The 21365-nt window shown below is 48.5% G+C and overlaps 1 protein-coding gene across 1 annotated transcript; it reads left to right on the top strand.

The window, feature by feature from the left end:
* The first annotated feature begins 3553 nt into the window (after nt 1-3553).
* Nucleotides 3554-5863, top strand: LOC124648712. The gene is made up of 2 exons (XM_047188428.1): nt 3554-4844; nt 5790-5863. The coding sequence occupies exons 1-2, from the start codon at nt 3554-3556 to the stop codon at nt 5861-5863; spliced, it is 1365 nt and encodes a 454-aa protein (XP_047044384.1).
* The last annotated feature ends 15502 nt before the right edge of the window (nt 5864-21365 follow it).

Below are 21365 nucleotides of genomic sequence, written 5' to 3'. Positions count from 1 at the left end.
TGACAACCTACAAACCCAGATAAAAATATTGAACTAATAAAAGATACATACATCCTATTCTTCAAAATCATGATGCAAAATAAGCATAGAAGAAGGTGATTTGTCTACCTGGACCTGACAATGCCCATCTGGCCATTGACAACCTAAGGAAAGCATTTGTCGAAAAAGAAAAAAGAGAGAGAATGGTTGAGACAAAGGTAAACTGCAATCGGTGCTCTTCCAAATTGTTTCTTATCTAATTCAGCACTCCCCAATCCCCACCCCACTCACTGAATACCACGATCAGCTAATATCATAACATGGAATACTAGCTAGCTCTTGCTAGAAACACAACTAAACTTGATGTGTATGCGGTAGTTGCATCAAATAGAAACATTCTTAATTATCCAGGTTATACTTAGTATGCAAGCTAACATATCCGAGATAGACACAGGATACTAATAAATGATGGGAATATAAAATGAAATAGGTAAATAAGATACTAGGAAACATATGACGCAGGACCAAATCAACATTACCATCTGAGCAAGCTTGAAGACACCGACCCTTAACACTACATCTATCTCGCTACCTCCAACTACAAAATCAACATCAGCATCTGAGCAAACTTCAAGACACCGACCAGACGCAGAACGAAACCACACACCTAGAACCGAGCCCCCAAACTACAAATTAACATCACCCATCAAAGCAAGCTTCAAGATACCGCTCAGGTGCAGAACGAAACTACATAGCTAAAATCGAGTATCCAAACTACAAAACAACATCACTATCTGAGAAAGCTTTACGACGCCGACCAGATGCAGAGCGAAACTACACAAAAATAATGCTTGAAAAATAACGACTCACTAAATAATCTCTGATGCATCTCCTAAACAACATATAAACTACCACACGTACTTGTTCAATCGGACGATAGAACCTGCATGAACAAATTAGCAAAACAAGACACAAAAACGTGTTGCCGTGTTTAACTACAGGGTGCTTGAGATGTAGACCGAGCCATGATTTCATGAATCCACTATATTCGAAGTGAAATCCTGCCACCAACATCAAATAATAGACGCATGACAAAACGGGTAGGACAGAGAAAGGGAAAAGGGACAAAAATTATCCATCTCGCATCCCGCGAGCTTTCATTGCGCGCTCGAGATCCCCTGGCCTCTTCCCAGATGCACGACGAAGAGGACGACCATCACCCTTCCGAATCTCCATTAGCGGCGACCGCGGCGTCAACCCACCACCAGACGACGGCAGAGCATGTCGACACTTCCCAATAGAGCTACGCCACGATTCGTGTAAACAATCAGATAGTCTAAAAAGTAGATGTTTGCCAATTAAAAAAATCTAGCAATTTGTTAGGGCATCTCCAACGGGGTGACACATTTTTATGTCCGTTTGCGTCGGGCACGGACACAAAAAGTGGTCACATTTCCGCATGCGTCAGCCCCTTCTCCAGCGGCGGAGACGCATTTTTTTTACCGCAAGGGCCTGCCATGCACTGATTAGGGGAGGAGAGAGAGAACGATTCTATTTGTGTGGTGTGGAGTGACCAACACATGGGCCTATCCTACATTACAGGAGAGAAGGGTCCATGCAGCCAAACGGACGAAAACGAACGCGCGGACGTCCGCGAAGACGCATTCCTGCTGCATGATTGGTCCATGTTTGCGTCAGGACGGACGCTGCGGACATTTTGCGTCTAGCCCCTTGAGCATGTTTTTTGTCCGCGTAGACGCAAACGGACGAACCGTTTGCGTCGCCCCGGTGGAGATGCCCTTAGGAAAAGTGAAAAACTTTTGCTGGAACTTTGATGGCGAAGGACACAAGAGCACACCTCCCAATTAATTCCGGACAACCAATATATTGTGCCACCGACAGGTAGGACCCGCGACCAGCGAAAGGGTATATCCTTTTCTCAGAGCTGAGGGCATCTCCAACGCGGCGACTCAAATGGACGCGCTGGGCCGTCCGTTTTGGGCCGTTTGGGTGGCCACGCGGACACGTGGACAGCGCCCCGCGTCCGCGTGTCCGTTTGGATCGCACGCTACGCCCAACGCGGCGACCCAAAAACCCGCCAAGTGGTTCGTCTTCCCTGGGCGGCGCTGCGCCATAGCAGGCCTCGACGGGACAGCAATGGCGGGCGGGAGAACGCACGGAAAAGTTCCCGCGCGCACTAGGTTTCCCGCGCGCGCGAAAAGGCCATGGGCGCGCGCTCGCGCCCAAGTTTCCCGCCAGGTCTGCCAGCTATAAAAGACAGCGCCGGCCTCGCAGACCTCACCCGCTCCGCCGTCCTCTCCCCCTCTACCTTCTCCGATGCCCTCTCCTCCTCCATCGCCATGACGCGCACCCTGCAGACCATGTGGGCCAAGCTCTCCCTCGCCGCCCGCGCCAGGTTCCCGCGGACAGAGAAGGAGGAGCGGCAGGACGCACGGTGGGTCGCCGATGAGGAGGCGATCCGCGTCGCGGCCGAGGGGGCGGCGAAGAAGGAAGAGAACGCGTAGCTGGTGGAGGCGGCCGCAAACGGCTGGTACGAGGCCGCGGAGGAGGGATCGGAGCCCGCCGCGGAGGAGGAGGCGGATGCCGTCGCGCCCATCGACACGGAGGAGGAGGCGGATGCCGTCGTGCCCGTCAACGCGGAGGATTACCTCCACGACCTCGAGATGGCGAAGCTCAACGTCGCCATGGAGGAGCGTCTTGCCGATCTCACGCGCATGACGAAAGAGCATGAGGCCTCCGTCCGGGTCGGTCGCCGCCGTTTAGACAACGTCATCGGCCGGAAGAACCAGCTCCTGGCTCTGCAAGCAGCCCGCCACCTCCTCTAGCTGCCCTCGCCCGAGCGACGCGCCCGGGAGGATGCTGCGTCGGCGGAGCGCGGCCGCCAAGAGGGCATGCGTCGTCGGCAGGAGAACCATGAGGCCCAGGACGCTGGCCGCGTCCGCCTGGAGGCACGGACCGCTGTGGAACGCGCCGCCGCGCACGAACTCGCGTTGTGCGGGAAGCGGATGCTGACGCCGTAGGAGGCGGAGCGCGAGCGGGTCCAAGGTACGAGGACGGAAAAGAGGAGGGCCGTCGCGGAGTAACGCAGCAAGAGGGCCGCCGTCGAGCCACCCAGCTGGTAAGCTGGAGTGAAATCCTCACGCGTACAGGCCGCCCGCGTTGAGTGAAATCCACGGCCGGCGGCGAGTCGGCGGCGAGGCCGCCGCCCCCTTCGTAGCTAGACTAGTAGTTGGAGCTATTAAAAAAATAATAATATGTTTCATTTTAATTAAAAATCGAAATTATGTCCCTATGACACGCGGAGCAGGGGAGGATAAGGGGAGGGCTTTGAATCATCCGGACGCCGCGTCTATCCGTTTTAAGGATCCGCGGGGACGCAACCATCCGATTTGGCGAGTTTTTGTCCGGTTATATGTTGGAGATGCCCTGAGCGGACATGTGAAGCAGACCACCAGCCCACTCCTGCTCGCCGTGCTGGGCTTCTCCATTTTCCACGAAAACCCTCTCCCCCTCGCCTTGCTACCTCACCGAATCCACTACCTGCTCCGCCGAGATGTTGCTCCCGCTCCGTCGCATCCACGGCCTCCTCCGCCGCTCCCTCTCCACCGCCGCTTCGCGCTCCGCCTGGGCGATGATCTACCGGATCTCCACGGCGGAGGAGTCCGCGCGGGGCGCGTCCCTCTCGCTTGCCCCGCCCCCGCTCGTCTCCCACCTCACCATCCCCAGGCATGCCATCGGTCTGGAACCCTTCCCGGACAACACCGACCGCGACCCCGTCAACTTCTTCAGCAGCGACGCCGCAGACCCCAAGCAGGGCGCCTCCTCGCCCCGTCCGCCCAGCACCGACCGCAACTTCATCAACGTCTTCGGCAGCGGCGTCCTCGCCGCGAGCAGCGACGGCCTCCTCCTGTTCGGCACCTACAGGAACCGCGCCAACGCCTGGAGGATGTTCGAGCACCAGCCACCTACCCCCGCCCCTTTCGAGGTCCTCGACCAGGTGTACGCGCGCTCCTTCTACGACCCGATGCGGCTCGCGCGCTTCGTCTGCAACCCCGTCACCGGCGAGATGGTCCGCCTCCCGGACTTCGACGGCACGGAGGACGCCTTCTCCGCCGCCACGGGCCTCCTCACCCAGGCCGACGGCGGGGGGCGCGGGCCGCCCAAGAGGTACGCCGCCGCGCAGCTCAGCCTGCTCGACGGTGGGCAGCGGTTCCTGTTGCGCCGGTTGTCGTCAGAGACAGGGGAGTGGGACGAGCTGGTGCTGCCGTCCCCGCTGCCGCCTGGGCGCCGGATGCACATGAATCACGAGGTACTGGACTACGGGGGGCGGCTCTGGTGGGTGGACGTGAGCTGGGGCGCCGTCTGCGTCGACCCGTTCAGCGACCGGCCTGAGCTCTGCCCCGTCGAGCTGCCAGGAGACTTCATGCTTCCCGACCAACAGGGCGAGGAAAAGATGTGGCAGCTTGTCAAGCACCGCCGCATGGGGGTAAGCGAAGGGAGGCTGCGGTTTGTGGAAGTTCGTCAGGAGGATCCGTTCCAGATTAATTCCTTCACGCTGGACGACCAGAGTGGGCGCTGGATGCTGGAGCACCAGGTGTCGTGGAGAACTATCCACATCGCAGCCAAGAAAACGCCTTCCATTGCTGCTATTGATCCACTCAGCCTCGACTCACTGTATCTTACTGTGCCCGTGGACAAAGGATTCTGCATTAGCGCGGACTTGCGCAGGGAGAGCCTGATTGACGCAATGGAGTTTGGTAGTGCCATTCATCCAAGAAAGTGCGAGTCAAGTTTCTTGCTGCCATGTGTGCTCCCCTCATTTCTCGGATCAAGCCCGATTCCAGGTGACACATTTCTCTCTAGATAGTTGCAAATTTGAAATCATTTCTAAGGGCATATGAGTTCTATATTGATGAGACTCCTATATATGTTTAGTTTCAGCCATGTTTGGTCCCTTGTGTGCCGCATTGCTTGTGTTCTTGAGCATGTCTGCAGTTTCTCCATATGTTTCTTCAGACATTCAGCGTACTGGTTTTCTAATCATGTTCACGTTGCCTTGGTCATTACAAATTACTATCTTCAAACATTTATGTGCTAAGTATGAGTGGATAAGCTTTTAAACTGCAATTTTGTAGGCTGTGTTTGCTGTCATGGTACAATGGTCATGCATATTCTCAGTTATGAAATTGTACATCTTTTTCTGGTAGTACTATTTATCAAAGGGAGTTCATTACTGTGGGGATTTTCCTGGGATGAATCTGATATATCTTTGACAGTAGTTTTAATCGTAAATTCGTAATAATTAATCCATGACTATCTTATGCTCCTTATCTGTAGTGGTCTAGTGGACTGCTGCCGCAGCTAAGTACAACATATCCTCCTTTTGTGATTTCTGGAAGTCAGAATTTCCAGTTTAAAGCATGTTTAGAGTTATCTGCTGTTTATGAATTTCTAATTTACATTACATGCTCCACTTATTATTTCCATCTCTCTTTAATTTGGTTTTAAGACGTTCCTTAAGGATTTAAGTATTTTTGTATCAATTAATCACTCATATACTTTTTAGACTGACTACTCAAGTGTTCTCTTCAAAACAATGTATCCCTCTGATTATAACTTATATATGTTCGATGTTCTAAATTTTTTATAACCTTGCTCTATGCGTCGGGTTTTTTCCGCGCTAGGTCTAGTATGCATCGCAGAGAAATCTATATTTCATATACTCTTTGTTGCTAGTGTTGTGCCTGTTGTTCGAAATCTTGTACACTGATCAAATGAACCCTTTTTAGGCAAGAATGACGTCACAAAAAGAAAGACTCTGGCAGATGTTCTGGTTCGTTCAGACAGGCACCCGAAGACCTGAAGGGTACCAGTTGACAAGATAATGAATCCCTCTGGGTACTTTCTCTTAGCTAATGCTTCTTTGTTAATGCATTTTGGTTGTATACCATCCATTCACATGTCTAGGATTCTGCATTCTTCTTACCATATATGTCTTACCTAATCCGTGCACTGTATAACTTAGAAGAACAGCGTTGTGCATGTGAAGCCAGCTATAACTATTTTCAACTGGTTCTCTCTGTGGTCAATATATCAACTTCCTCAATAGTCAATACCTAATTGTCTCTGATTGAGTTCTACTCAGTGTTTTCTTGGAACTAGAAGTATTTGTTGGGACTGAAAACCAGTTACATTTCACAGTTTCAGACTATTGATATTATCATGCTGCCATGTTGATGAGGAATTTTCCTTTGAGCGACTTGCCATACTGCTGAAATTATCAGTTGGTATTTTAGCATGGATCTTCATCCAGGTGTATTAGTACTTTCTGAACTAGCAGGCTTGATTAAGTACAAAGCCACAGATTGATCAAACCATAACATTAAGAGGTATAGGAGTGTGAAGAATGATGAGTACTTATGTTCATTGTTCTGACCATTGCATTATCAAATAATGTATAAGAGCCTGAAGGGCACCTATGGTCACTTCATCAGCATGTAAACTATGTTTCTTTTTCCTAAAATATTATCAACAACTGATGAAGCCTTGAAGTGAAGCCTACTGGCGATTTATTAGCTAGCGCGAATGGCGGCAATTTTCTGCTGCAATAAAGAATGTATAGAAAAATAAACAGACATAGATGGACTGAAGAAGCCTTCCTGTTTGGTCAGATACTTTTGCCTATTTTTTCATATTATTAACTATGTTCGTATGTTTATTCAGAACCCCTTAATGTTTCCTTTCTCTCTTAAAACTCACAGATTCAAATCTTCTGATCAAGTAGGAAGCTGATTATGCTAGTTCACCGTGCTCTCATTTTGGGGAATATTTGGAGATGTTTAGGTTTGTTGGAGTTATGAGCTGATGGAGTTATCATGTTGTTTCTGGGGACTCTGGGAATCGCTGCTGACTTTGAATCCGAATCAGTATGTTCATTGGCATGTAATGATCGGCAGAGAACACCATACACTATGTGTTCTCTTGCAAGACAATTGCTCATTATCGTTTCGTGGAAAAAGTGTCGATATATCTGTATGCTTAATTCTGTTATGAGAAGTGTCGATATATCTGTATGCTTAATTCTCTTATGATAATTATTATTCTGGGATCTCCTCTGCTTACCCATCCACTACTGTGTGAGACAACTGTAGAAAAATTGATTATTGTTTCACTATGTAAGTTCAATATCTGATGATAACAGAGGAGATGCAATCGCAAGCTTAGCTATGTATGAGCTTACTTATACATACATACATACTTACTCCGTACATAAATATCTCTGGAAATTGATTCTGGGATGTCAATAGACTGTTTATTATTTTAGGAAAACCTGTTGAGTTTGTTTGGACAATGGCGCGTTCTGCTCTGAGACGTTTCATGTTCTTGAGGGCCCAGCACCAGCCCATGAACCATTTTGGCGGGAAAACTGTGATGTCAGAAGCACAGCCAATAGGAAACAGCTGTTCAAACGTTCACGATGGTGTCCTCAGCTTTTGCAGCTAATCCTTCCTCTCAAAACGCAGAACTCGGTCCATGCACCACGCCGCAAGCTGTCTGACTGATGTGTGGGCCGAGAAAGCTCTCTCAGTACAATACCCTGTGCACCTAGTCCATGTAAACCTGGCTCACTCTGCTTTAATTCTCAAAACACAAAAAGCACTCTGCTTTCCCCACCACCAGTCCACGAGACCACGACCAACAAGACAAGAAAATCCCCGGCCTGTCTGCAGTCTGCACAACCAGCGACCCGCGTCAGGCAGCTAGAGATGCCGCTCCTACGCCTCTCCGCCAACGTCTCCGGCGGCCTCCGCCGTTCCTTCACCACCACCGCCGCCTCGCACCCCCCGTGGAGCATGATGACCCGCCTCGCCCCGGCGGACCCCGGAGCGCAGAGCGCGTACGTGCGCCTCGCCGAGCCGCCGCGCGCCTCCGAGCTGTGCGTCCCGATGCACCTCGTCAAGACCGCCCCCCTCCCAGGCCCCAGCAGCAACCTCGCACAGCACGTCGTCGGCGAGGTCTGCGCCTCGAGCGGCGACGGCCTCCTCTTCCTCCTCTTCTCGGACCTGCGCTTCGTCAAGGAGGGCGCCCGCGAGCACTGGGCCGAGGCGTTCGCCCGCCGCCGCATCGGCCGGTACGACCTCACCCGCTTCCCCGACATCACGCGCTTCGTCCTCAACCCTCTCACGCGCCAGCTCTCCCGCCTCCCGGACATCGCCTGCAACCCCGCGGAGAAGATGGTGTTCGGCCGCTTCATGGGCCTGCTCACCCAGGCCGATCGCGGCCACGGGCCGCCTGACAGGTTCGCCGTCGCCGTGCCGGAGGAAGGGAACCTCAACCTCATGCTCCGGTTCCTCTCCGAAAAAGACGAGTGGGAGAACGTCGTGGTCTCGCCATCGCCATGCCAACCCCCGCCTTCTGCGCGCCAGATGGTGGTAAACCAGGAGACGCTGTCGTTCGGCGGCCGCCTCTGGTTTGTCGACGTCACCTGGGGCGTGGCCTCCGCCGACCCGTTCTGCGATCCGCCGGAGCTCTCCTTCACCGAGCTGCCGAGGGGCAGCGTGCTGCCAGATGGCGCACAGCACTCTAAGGACGTGCCGTGGAACCAGGCGCCCGGCAGGTTCCGGCGGGTGGGCGTCAGCGAGGGGCGGCTGCGGTATGTCGAAGTCTCTCGAAAGGAACCATTCGTGCTCAGTTCCTTTGTGCTCGATGAGGAATGCACCGGCTGGACGCTGGAGCACCGGCTGGCGCTCACCAGGCTCTGGGCGGATCGAGGCTACCCATGGCTACCACTAAAGGAGGGGAGGGCGCCACAAGTTGGCCTTCTCGACCCACTCAACAGCACTGTCGTGTACCTCACGGTTGATCAACACCTTATCGTCCTGGACATGAACATGGAGGAGGTGATTGGGCCTTCTCTGTATACAGGCAACTCCGACAGTATACCATGTGTTCTTCCACCGTGGCTTGGATCGAGCCGGATACCTTCTGCAGGTACTGACTTGCTCGTCCAATTGCTAGAGTGCATACTTCTCAATTTTTGTTTCAGTTTTAGATGCATGTATTGCGTTGTGGATCATCTTCGGCAGTATTTGTTTTCTGTATCCTAGTGGTTGGATTTGCTGGGGATAGCCCAATAGACATAGTGCATGTCTCTACATGACAATATGACTAGATATCCTGTGTTTACTACCAATTAATTATATGTCATGTGTTCTGTAACAATTGGTGATTCATCTATGTTTGCCACTAGGATATTGTTCCGTAAGATGTAATCAAGGACTAAAATGCATTAACCGTACCAATATAATCCCAGTTCTGTTCCTGATCTTGGCGTTCAAATTGATATTAGCCACTTGCAGTATCATTTCATAAGTTGTATTGAAGGACTAATTATTTTCACACCTCTGTTCCTGTTCTTTTCCTGGGTCAAAAACGTTGCAAGTACCTAGGAGTAGCTAGGACCTTGAGTTCTCAATCCCAAACCTTTCCTTGGTTTGAAACACCCAACCCCTTGTCATTTCTACCTGTTGTCCAGGTCGTAAAGAATTTCTTTGAAACATATACACGGTGTTGTAAGCGATTTAGCTTTTCAACAGAAATTTTGCAAGGTTTTAGTACACTGTATGTTCTACATTATGTTTCCATATCTCTATAATTTTTCTTTAGAAGGTAAATTAAGGATTTAAATGTGCTGTATCCTTTCAATAACTCCTCTACACTACTCAGCTGTTATCTTCCTCTGCTTATTGTTGTGCTATCCCCTATGGGTACACTACTGAATTCTTGAGAACCTACTCTCACTATCATTGTTTTGCTACCTTGATTTTGTACACGGTGCACATGAACCTATACTGTTGAAATTATTTCTTGTGGTATTGTTGCTGCTGTTGAAATTATTGTAAACTGAACTACCCTTTTCAGGCAAGAAGGACACTGCAAAAAACAAGACTTTTGGCAGACGTTCTGGTTTGCTCAGACATCCCATAGAAGAGACAAAGGTACCAATTTACCAGCTAACGAATCTCTCTTCACTCTGTTTTAGCTAATGCTTCTTGATTGATCCATTGGTGTATCTCACCCATTCACATTTTTAGAATGCTGCATTCTTGATACAAGTATATCTTACTCAATCCATGCAGCTTATGGATTGAAAAAACAAATGATGTGCATATTTTTGCCAATTATGGCAATTATTTTCAACTGGTTTCCTGTGTATTTTCAAACATGTTGCTATCCTTAATACAAGCTTCTTGTTGGTTCTGTTCTAGTTGGTGTTTTAATGCAACTAGTATTTACCAGTACTCAAAGCTAGTAGTAACATATTCGCTCTGTAGAATGATTCTTGCGTGCTACTGCTACCTTAACTTGTTCTTCCATTCACATCCTTCTGGCAGCAACTTGCCAGGCTGCTAAAGATTATCGTTTGGTGCTTCGCAGCGCCTCAGGCACAAAGGATACCTGGCCTTGTTCATCTGGTGACCACTGTATAAGAACACGAATGTATATAGTCTTGTCACCATGATGAGCATTTTCTTTTCTTTTCCTGAAATTTTATGACCAAATGACTGAATCCTGAAACTGAAGATTGATCTTTCTTAAATTTGATCGTGGTGTATTTTCTTCTATGATCAAGTCTTGGATAGAAAATAAACTGTGTTATCCAGATGATATTTCACTATTTTATTTCAGTTCTATGATGGACCATAGTAGCATCTCTGTTCACTGAGTTTTGTTTTGGTGTTTTTCCATATCACTCATTTACCTGACCTGCATATACTTATGTGTCCAACGTTTCTTATTTTCGCTTTCAGGTTTGTCAAAACTAACAGATGCTGGTCTCTAATCAATCAGGAAGTCGATCGTGGTAGCTTACTGAACTCTCATATTGGAGAAAATCTGGAGAACTCTTTGTTTGGTGGGATTTTGCGATTTACGTACTTTATCTCGTTTTGAGGGGGTAATGTGGGAAATTTTCAGACTATGCGTTCACAGCAGAACAATCCTGTATGTTCGAAATTAAACCAACATGTAAGGACCATCACAGGACATCGTGTACGCTGCGTTTCTAGCTAGCAGGCAATGTATTCCTAGGGAAAGATTGCTGCTTCGACATGTTTACTCTTGAGAAATCTTATTTATGAATGTCTGCGTTTGTTATCGACGTAGCATTTGGGGCCTGAGTGATATATGCTTTTGTGCTGATTGATTGTAATTTTAGTTCGGTAAGAAGGATCAAATCTCAAATTTGCCTCCTTTTTTTTTTGCAATGCCGAGTGGGGCCTCCACTTTGACTCGCACGTCCTCAACGCTCTCTCTTTCGGCTTTCCGATAATTGCTCGCATCTTCTTGCAAATGATAGTAGTCCGAGAAGGCCACGTAGTTTCAAGTTAGAGAACTTCTGGGCTAGCATTCCGGGCTTCAATGACACTGTTTTTCAAACTTGGGGTGAGCCTTTAGGGAACCATGAGGCCTTCCAAAACCTTTTCTACAAGATCAAGCACATGGCTAAATGCCTCAAAAGATGGAGCCGAGGTCTTTTCTCCAAAATTGTTATCTATCCCCGAAGGAGCGTAGCCTTAGGGATAGTCTAAAAAGAAGAGTCATTATCCTCATGATCATTGAGAGGGCTAGGAAAAAGCGAAGTGCAAGGATTACTAACATCAAGGAGGGAGACACCAACAAAAAAAATATCCACCTAAGGGTGAATGCAAGAAGAAGGAAGAATCAGATACAACGACTTAAGCACAATGGTGGTTGGGTCACCGAGCACAAGCGCAAGGAGAAATTTGTTCATGGACATTTTGCTTCGGTTACGAGGAGAGGGGTTCCAAGAACAAAATATCTTAATTGGGAGAGCCTCCAATTGGGCAATGTGGCCATGGATGGAATAGATGCCCCTTTTTTGGAGGAGGAAGTGTGAAGTGCAATAAATCGAATGCCCTCCAACAAGGCACCCGGACCTGATGGTTTCTAAAATATGTTGGGAGATCACAAAGGTTGATGTCATGAGCTCCATTAATAAATTCAACAATCTTCAAGTGGGTCATTTCGAGTGGCTTAACTCCGCCAACATTGTTCTTTTGCCAAAAAAAAAAAAGGAGGGGGGCGAAGATATTGGTGACTACATGCCTATTAGTTTGATTCATGCCTTTGCCGAGATGATTGCCTAAATGATTGCCCTTAGGCTTTCCCCACACATGAACTATCTTGTCTCCAAGCGCCCAAAGTGCTTTATCAAAAAGAGTAGCATACTTGACAACTTAAGGCCCTTAAAAAGAGTCCAGGCCCTCGAATAGTTTATCCATCTCACTCTTAAGGCTGTAAGACCCTTAAAAAGAGTCCAACCTCTGATACCAATTGAAAGTTCAGAGATGGTAAACCTAGAAGGGTGAATAGGTTTCTACAAATTTTAATTCTTTCTTTGCAATATTAGGTTTTGCGGATACAGGTGAGCCTAATGCAAACTAGGTGAGGCACCCTATATGATGATACAAGTAACTCGAGCACGAAAGCTCTCACAGGAAAATATATCACAAGTAAGTGTTCGGTTAGAAATAACCGATAACACGCGGAGATGAAGGTTTATTCCCGTGTTCCCTTCCTTTGCAAGAAGGTGCGTCACGTTTGGAGAGGTGGGGGTCCCATGAAGGATTCCCCAACGCCATGAAGGCTCACCTTCTTCTCCTGAGCCTATCCCACGAAGAAATAGCTCTTCTCACTTATGGTAGACTTTGAGGTAGCCTCCAAACCTTCACAATCTTGTAAGGAGCAAATCCACAGCCCGGATGCTTCCAGACTTCTTTTTCCCACCTAGGGTTTCCAAGAAACCCTAGAGAGCATGTATCTCGATGAATACAAGGGGGAGCAAGATTTGGCTCGGTGAACTATAGATCAGGGCTACCTCTATCTTTTCCCTGGAGGGATTCGAGTTCGGGTGGAGGAGGAAGGAGATCTGAGGCTTTTGGTGTTTCTAGCAATGGAGTATGAGAGAGAGAGAGAGAGAGAGAGAGCTCAAGAACAGTTTGTAATGTAGTGCCTAAGTGTTCTAAGCTAGGTGAAGGGGTATTTATATGGTCCCACGAAATCCAGCCGTTGCAACTTGACTAGCTCAGCAAATCATCCAGGAGGGCGGTCAACCGGGCCTGGGGCTGGGCCATCTGGCGTAGGGGCCGATCAGACTGGGCCACAAACCGGATCATCCGGTCCAAACTGGACCGGGCGCCGGGCCGTGACCGGGGCGGATCGAAGACATACAGAACATGTCCCCGGTTGTCACCGGAGCAGGAGCTGGTCCGCGGCGGGGAGGCCGGTCAACAGGCCGGCATGGCCGGGCGTGAGGCCGGACCGGCCGGTCCAAACCGGACCGTACGCCGGGCCAGCACCGGGCAAAGGTGGAGACCTCCCTGGATAGTGCCCGGTTGGCTCAGGTCCAGGAGCCGGTCGGCGCCGGGCTGGCCAGTGCCACGGCCGGTCAAACCAGACCTTATGTCGATCTGAGGGTGAACAACCCTTCTTCATTTTTGTCGAAGTGGGGGGGGGGGTCTCCCTTTACCTTCTTGTTCCATTGATACAACATTATGCCTATTTGGCTAATACCTGAGAATAATCTCATAGACATGTATTAGTCCAATTACTCTAGCAACGTTGTCATTGTTACCAAAATAATGGATAAGGGTAAAATACCCTTACAAGAATAGAGCTCCGTGACGCTCCCTCTGGAACCAAACGGTCGAAATAAAAACATGGGTGTGATCGAATACCACCCGATCCAGCAAACTCCAGACAAAAGATACACTGTTCCATTCATCGGTGAAGCTTTCCGGAACCCATCTCTCCAGCCAGATCAAGGCAAACTGACCTCCGGTAGATCTTCATCTTCGCTTGCGAGAAACCTGGGGACCGCCACCAAAAACAAACCAAGACCAGCAGCCCCCAAACCGCTAGTCCCTCCTACCGGATCACCAGGGAAGAGGACGGCGGCACGGATCATGCGCACCACAGCCGAACCATCACTGGGGGCGGAGGCCGCCACCACTCCACCGAATCCTCCATGGCTACCGACGGAGAGAATCAGTCCCCGACCAAGTAGCCGTGCCACTCGGCTTCCTCCACCGGCGCTTCATGACCTCCCATGGAATGCCGCCGCGGAAACCCTCTCCTCCCCCTCGTCGTTTGACGGAAGGGGCGCCGTCGGGGCCGGGGCCGAGGCCGGCAACAGACGCGGCTGAGGGGCGGCGGTCCGGGGGAGGCTTCTCGGGACGGGACGGGCGGATCCTCCGCCGCCGCCCGCCCCGACCAAGTAGCTGTGCCACCCGGCTTCCTCCACTGGCGCTTCATCACCTCCCATGGAACGCCGCCGCGGAAACCCTCTCCTCCCCCTCGTCGTTTGATGGAAGGGGCGTCGTCAGGGCCGGGGCCAGGGCCGGGGCCGAGGCCGGCAACAGAGGCGGCTGAGGGGCGGCGGTCTGGGGGGAGGCTTCTCGGGACAGGACGGGCGGATCCCCCGCTGCCGCCCAGGAGGCGGGCGGGGGAGGAGGAGGGCGGCGGCCTCGACTCTGAACAATGGAACGATCTTATGTAAGATCCTCATTTAACTGATGAGTTGTCAGATTTTAGAACTGTTTTCTATCTTTTTAGGGTAATTAGAACCTTTTTGCATAGCGGTTATTCATTTTACAATTTTAAATGCCCAGCCGTGTCACAAAATAAAGTTAGGACGCCTAGCGGCACTGCGGGGAAATTTTAGCGGGAAAGTGGTGACGTCAGCAGAAGTCTCCAGTGTCCACCAAATGCGGAAGCCATTCCATGCACCAGGGCCGCGAGCCCGCAATGGACCAGTTTCACCGACAGCGGGACCCGGAGCTCTGAGCTCTCGCATTAGAATATCCTGGGAAAAAAAATTACACCTTTGCTCCCTTCCTGCCACTGTGTGCTGCGTGCACCTAGTCCATCTCAATCGGCTCTGCTTTGTGCTTTCCCCACCACCAGTCCACCAGACCACGAAATCCCCCACCACGCGCAGCGTCAGGACAAGGCGATGCTCCTCCGCCGCCGTTTCCTCGGCCTCCCCGCCGCCGTCTCCGGCAGCCTCCGCCGCTCCCTCACCACGGCGGGCGCGCGGATTCCGTGGGCCATGATGCGCCACAGAATGTGTCCCGTCGAGGCGCCGAGCCCGCAGGTGCGCCTCGTCGAGCCACCGCGCATCTCCGAAGTGTACGTCCCGGACCACCTCGTGAAGACCGCGCCCCACCCCGACCCCGCCAGCGACGCCGTGGAAGCGCGCGGCGGCGTCGTCTGCGCCGCGAGCGGCGACGGCCTCCTCCTCCTCGTCTTCGCGCAGATGCGCCTCATGGCGCGCATCGTCGCCAGGCAGGGCGACGTTCCGCTGCGACTGCCGCCCGATGGCTTCGACCCCGACCACGTCCCCAACGTCACGCGCTTCGTCCTCAACCCCGTCACCAACCAGATGTCCCGCCTCCCGCCCCGTGTGGCCAGGCTCAACCCCGACGCGGGCCCGCTCTTCGACGTCCACATGGGCCTCGTCACCCAGGCCGACCGCCGGCACGGGCCGCCTGACAGGTTCGCCGTCGCCGAGCTGCCGGAGGGGGACCTAATGCTCCGCTTCCTCTCGGAGAAGGGAAAGTGGGAGACCGTGGCGGTCTCACCGTGCCAACTCCCTTCCGCGCGGCGGATGGACATACACTTCGACTACGAGGTGCTCGCGTTCCGCGGTCGCCTCTGGTGGGTCGACCCGACCTGGGGAGCGATCTCCGTCGATCCGTTCAGCGACCGGCCGGAGCTCTCCTTCGTCGAGCTGCCGAGGGGAAGCGTGCTGCCTCCAGTCGCGCCGACCCGTGAGCGTGTCACCATGGAATTCCCGGGCTACGCGCCGTCTGACGATGATGAGGCCGACGGCAAGGTGTGGTGGTGTCTGTACCGGCGAGTGGGTGTCAGCGAAGGGCGGCTGAGGTACGTCGAGGTCTCTACGAAGGAACCATATCTGCTCAGCTCCTTTGCGCTCAACGACGATGGCAGCGACTGGACGCTGGAGCACCGAGTGGCGCTCAGCAAACTGTGGGCGGATGGAGGCTACCCATGGCTACCCTTGAAGGAGGGGATGACGCCACAAATTGCACTTCTTCATCCACTTAACGCCAGTGTCGTGTACCTCAAGGTTGACAAGCACATTGTCGTCGTGGACATGAACATGAAGGAGGTGACAGGGAGTTACCTGTACAAAACAAACTTCGACTGCATACCATGTCTTCTTCCACCGTGGCTTGGATCCAGCCGGATCCCTTCTGCAGGTATGACGTACTTCAACTGCTGGATTACATAATTTTCAGATTTTGTTTCAGCTTTTGATGCATAAGTGCATGATCTGATTTGCTTTGTGGATCAACTTTGACATAATTTGTTATGTGTATCTTAGGGGGTTGGATTTGTTGATCATAATGTGGGAATAGTTGAGTAATAATATCCTGTGTTTGGTATCAATTGGGGATGCATTGATCTTGTCCACTAGCGTATCATCCCAAAGTTGCAAACTTGGAATGGAATAAAATGTATCAATTATATCCAGAACAGATAATATGATCCTATTTACATCTCTCTGTAGCACAACATGTTTACACTGTATAATCTACATTCTATTTCCATTTTCATATCTCTATATATAGTCTAGTTTAGTAGTTTTAGAAGTTAATTTAAGAATTAGAATATGTGGGAATACTCGAGTATGCTCGTCTCTACAAAATAGTAGTATTATCCTGTGCTTGGTACCAATTGGTGATGCATTGATCTTGTCCACTAGTACATCATTCCATAAGTTGTAACTTGGAATCAAGGAATAAAATGCATCAATTATATCCAAAACAGATAATATGCTCCTATTTACATATCTCTGTAGTACAACATGTTTACAATGTATGTTCTACATTTTATTTCCATTTTAATATCTCTGTAATCTGGTTTTAGAAGTTAATTTAAGAATTAGAATATGTTGTGACCTTTGAGTAATCCATCTACTTATGTATGTTCTACATACTTCAATTGCTAGATTACATATTTTTCAGTTTTTTGTTTCAGATTTTGATGCGTAAATGCATGATCTGATCATAATGTGGGAATAGTTGATCATAATGTGGGAACAGTCGAGTATGCTCGTCTCTACAAAGTAGTAGTGATACCTCGTGTTTACTAACAATTATTTATGTATCCTTTGTTTGGTACCAACTGGGGATGCATTGATCTTGTCCACTAGCAAATCATTCCATAAGTTGTAAACTTGGAATCAAGGAATAAAATGTATCAGTTCTATCCAAAATAGATAATATGATCCTATTTACATCTCTATGTAGCACAACATGTTTACACTGTATGTTCTACATTTTATTTCCATTTTCATATCTCTATAGTCTGGTTTTAGAAGTTAATTTAAGAATGTTGTACCCTTTGAGTAATTCATCTACACTGGTCAAGTGTTATCTTTCTCTAATTACTGTCGTTGACATATCGGTACACTAGCTGTGCTGAATTCTTCAGAACCTGCTCCGTGCTCTAACTATCATTTTATTTGCCGCCTTAATTCTTTTATGTGATGCACAAAAACCTATAGTGATATAAATTCTGGTGTGTTGATCTTGTTATTTCTGCTATTTATATGCTTATGCATTGATCAAATTAACCTTGTCTAGGTAAGAAGGATGCCGAGAAAAACAAGACTTTGGCTAATGTTCTGGTTCGCTCAGACACCCCGTAGAAGAGACGAAGGTTCTAATTTACCAGAATCTCTCGTCATTTTTTTCCAGATGATGCTTCTTTATTGATCCATTGTTCATTATATATTGTCCATTGACATTTTTAGGATGCTCATGCATTCTTGTTACAAGTATCTCTTACAGTCTTAGTGCATATTTTTGCCTTTTACTACAACTATTTTCAACTTGTTTTGTGTGTATTGTCAATCACATTGCTATCCTTAAACAATTTTGTTGGTTGTATTCTAGTTGGTGTTTCAATGCAACTAGTAATATTCGCTGGAACTCAAGTATTCTAATAGTCAATCCATAGTATGGTTATGATTGTTAAGATGTGATATCTGAACTTGTTCTTCTATTCCTATTCTTGTGGCACTGGCATCAACTTGTCAGGATGCCAAAAATTTATCGGTTGGTGGGTGACCATGAACTCCTCATCCCTCCATGCACGTGCATTAGGAGTTTCTGAACTAGCAGACTCAAAGAATGACTAGCCTGGTTCATCTGGTGACCACTGTATTAGAACTGAAGGATATCTAGTCCTGTCATCATGATGGCCATTGTCAGATTGTCTTCCCTCATTGTCAGATTGTCTTCCCTTTTCCTGAAATGTTATGACCCACTGATTAAAGCCCGAAACTGTGTTAGACCAACTGGTTAAAGCTTGAAACTGAACAATTGTCATGATGTAATATTTGTTGCTGCAGTCAAGTCTTGGGTAAAAAATAAACGTGTTATCCAGATACTCAGTATATGAGTGTTTCCGTTCACTGAATTTTGTTTTTCTGTATTTGCATATCACTCATTCTCTTGGCTGTTTATTGAAATATCCCTAACGTTTAATACTTTTGTTTTCAGGTTCCTTAAAACTAACAGATGCTGGTGTCTAATTTATTACGAAGCTGATGTTGGTAGCTTACTGAACTCTCATTTTAGTAAAAATCTGGAGAAGTCATGGTTTGACGGAGCTTTGCAGTCATCTTACTGTATCTTATTTTTAGGGGAAATCTGGGAGATATTTTAGACTATCGGTTCACAGCAGAACATTCCGGTAGAATTGCTAAATTAAATCAGCATGCGACTACCATCACAGAACATCCTATAGGCTGTTCTTACTAGCTACCGATGTATTATTAGCGAAAGGTTGATGCTTGCACGTGTTTACTCTTGTGAGAAATCTTATTTTAGGGTTTTCTGCGTATCACATCCACGCTTAAGTGATGATCTGTTCTGATGCAGTGTTAGTATTTGCTGCCTGAATAGTATATGCTTTCGTGCCAATTGATGGTATATTGCTCATGTAACTTAGTTAAATTAAGAAGGATTGGAACTCAATTTTGCTACCATGTGTGATGATAGATGCATGCTGCTCATCTGTTGCTCACCATTTTCCTGGGAAGCAACCTTCCCAGCTGCCTGATCGAACTTGTTGCAAATTAGACAGTACATGTGAATACTGAGGACTGCGTAAAACCAGAGGTTAGTGATGCTACTGGTAAGACCTTATCAAGGGAAACTACAATTTATAACGTCAAGATTGTATTCTAATTTATCGTCACTATTGGATTGCCAAACAATCCGCAATTACTGTAAGAAAAATCACAACATAATATATGCTCGGGCAGTGAATGATTTACCACGGGGCTATTGCCCAGTTCACATGCGAGTGGTTCCGACTCCCAATTCACACAAGGACAAATTCAGTAGAAGCACTCAGGTAAAACACCATGTAGTGATGTAGTGATCTTTACCACTCACTCTCCTTTACTTGCAGGAATTGCTCACCTTCATGCAGGAAAATAATAGGTCGATACATCCACATGTTTAATTCTCTTATTGGAAGCCATATTTAGTGATCTTTGTGTAATGATATTGAATGTGGATGTTGCTTTCCATAGTGATGTTCAGGCAGGTGCAACTGCATCGATCATAAGAGACAAATAGGGCAGATTCCTGGCCACCTGGGTAAGATCCCCGTGTCCCTTTTTGCCATGATCGCTCGCTTCTTCATTGCGGTGCCATTGTCGTCAAGGTCTACGTGAACTTGGAAGTCGTGTTCAGCACTGATACGTCTCAAACGTATCTATAATTTCTTATGTTCCATGCTACTTTTATGATGATACTCACATGTTTTATACACATTATATGTCATTATTATGCGTTTTCCGGAACTAACCTATTGACGAGATGCCGAAGGTCCAGTTGCTGTTTTCTGCTGTTTTGGTTTCAGAAATCCTAGTAAGGAAATATTCTCGGAATCGGACGAAATCAACGCCCAGCATCTTAGAATTCCACGAAGCTTCCAGAACACCCGGGAAGGACCAGAGGTGGGCCACAGGGCCACCAGATGATAGGGCGGCGCGGCCAGGGCCTGGGCCGCGCCCCCCTATTGTGTCACGCCCCCGTCAGCCCTCCGACTGCGCCTCTTCGCCTATTTAAGCCTCCTCGACCTAAAACCTCGATACGAAAAAGCCACGGTACGAGAAACCTTCCAGAGCCGCCGCCATCGCGAAGCCAAGATCTGGGGGACAGGAGTCTCTGTTTCGGCACGCCGCCGGGACGGGGAAGTGGCCCCGGAAGGCATCTCCATCGACACCACCGCCATCTTCATCAACGTTGTTGTCTCCCATGAGGAGGGAGTAGTTCTCCATCGAGGCTAAGGGCTGTACCGGTAGCTATGTGGTTAATCTCTCTCCCATGTACTTCAATACAATGATCTCATGAGCTGCCTTACATGATTGAGATCCATATGATGAGTTTGTAATCTAGATGTCGTTATGCTATTCAAGTGGATTTTACTTATGTGATCTCCGGAGACTCCTTGTCCCACGTGTGTAAAGGTGACAGTGTGTGCACCGTGTGGGTCTCTTAGGCTATATTTCACAGAATACTTATTCACTGAGTTATGATTTGAGTTGGATGTCTCTATGAAATTGTGGTGTGTTAGTACCTCCTATGAATGCTCACAGTGACAGGGTGGGGTGTTTATTAGTACTTGGGAATACATCTTTAAGGTTTGCCTACATGATGAATTAGTGTTCATTATCTTGCCAAAGAGTAATTCAGAGTAGCATAGTGAAGTGCTTATATTTATATTCAATTATGATTGCAATGTTGAGAGTGTCCACTAGTGAAAGTATGATCCCTAGGCCTTGTTTCCAAACATCGAAACTCCGTTTATTTACTGTTCTGTTGCATGTTTACTCGCTGCCATATTTTATTCAGATTGCTATTACCACTCATATTCATTCATACCACTTGTATTTCACTATCTCTTCGCCGAACTAGTGCACCTATACATCTGACAAGTGTATTAGGTGTGTTGGGGACACAAGAGACTTCTTGTATCGTGATTGCGGGGTTGCTTGAGAGGGATATCTTTGACCTCTTCCTCCCCGAGTTCGATAAACCTTGGGTGATCCACTTAAGGGAAACTTGCTGCTTGTTCTACAAACCTCTACTCTTGGAGGCCCAACACTGTCTACAAGAATAGAAGCACCCGTAGACATCAAGCACTTTTCACGGCGCCGTTGCCGGGGAGGAAAGGTAAAAGGCACTCATACTCCGGTCCCGAGTAATCGAGTACTTTTCTGTTGCCGTTGTGTG

This window comes from Lolium rigidum, chromosome 4 (assembly GCF_022539505.1).
Source record: "Lolium rigidum isolate FL_2022 chromosome 4, APGP_CSIRO_Lrig_0.1, whole genome shotgun sequence".
Lineage (NCBI taxonomy): Eukaryota > Viridiplantae > Streptophyta > Magnoliopsida > Poales > Poaceae > Lolium > Lolium rigidum.
This window is presented reverse-complemented; position numbering and strand designations above follow the sequence as displayed.

Excerpts from the sequence above, each read along its gene's own strand:
- LOC124648712 (XM_047188428.1), top strand. The coding sequence starts at position 3,554 with ATGTTGCTCCCGCTCCGTCGCATCCACGGCCTCCTCCGCCGCTCCCTC. Across the intron at positions 4,845-5,789 it reads CGGATCAAGCCCGATTCCAG|GCAAGAATGACGTCACAAAA; the intron begins GTGACACATTTC and ends AACCCTTTTTAG.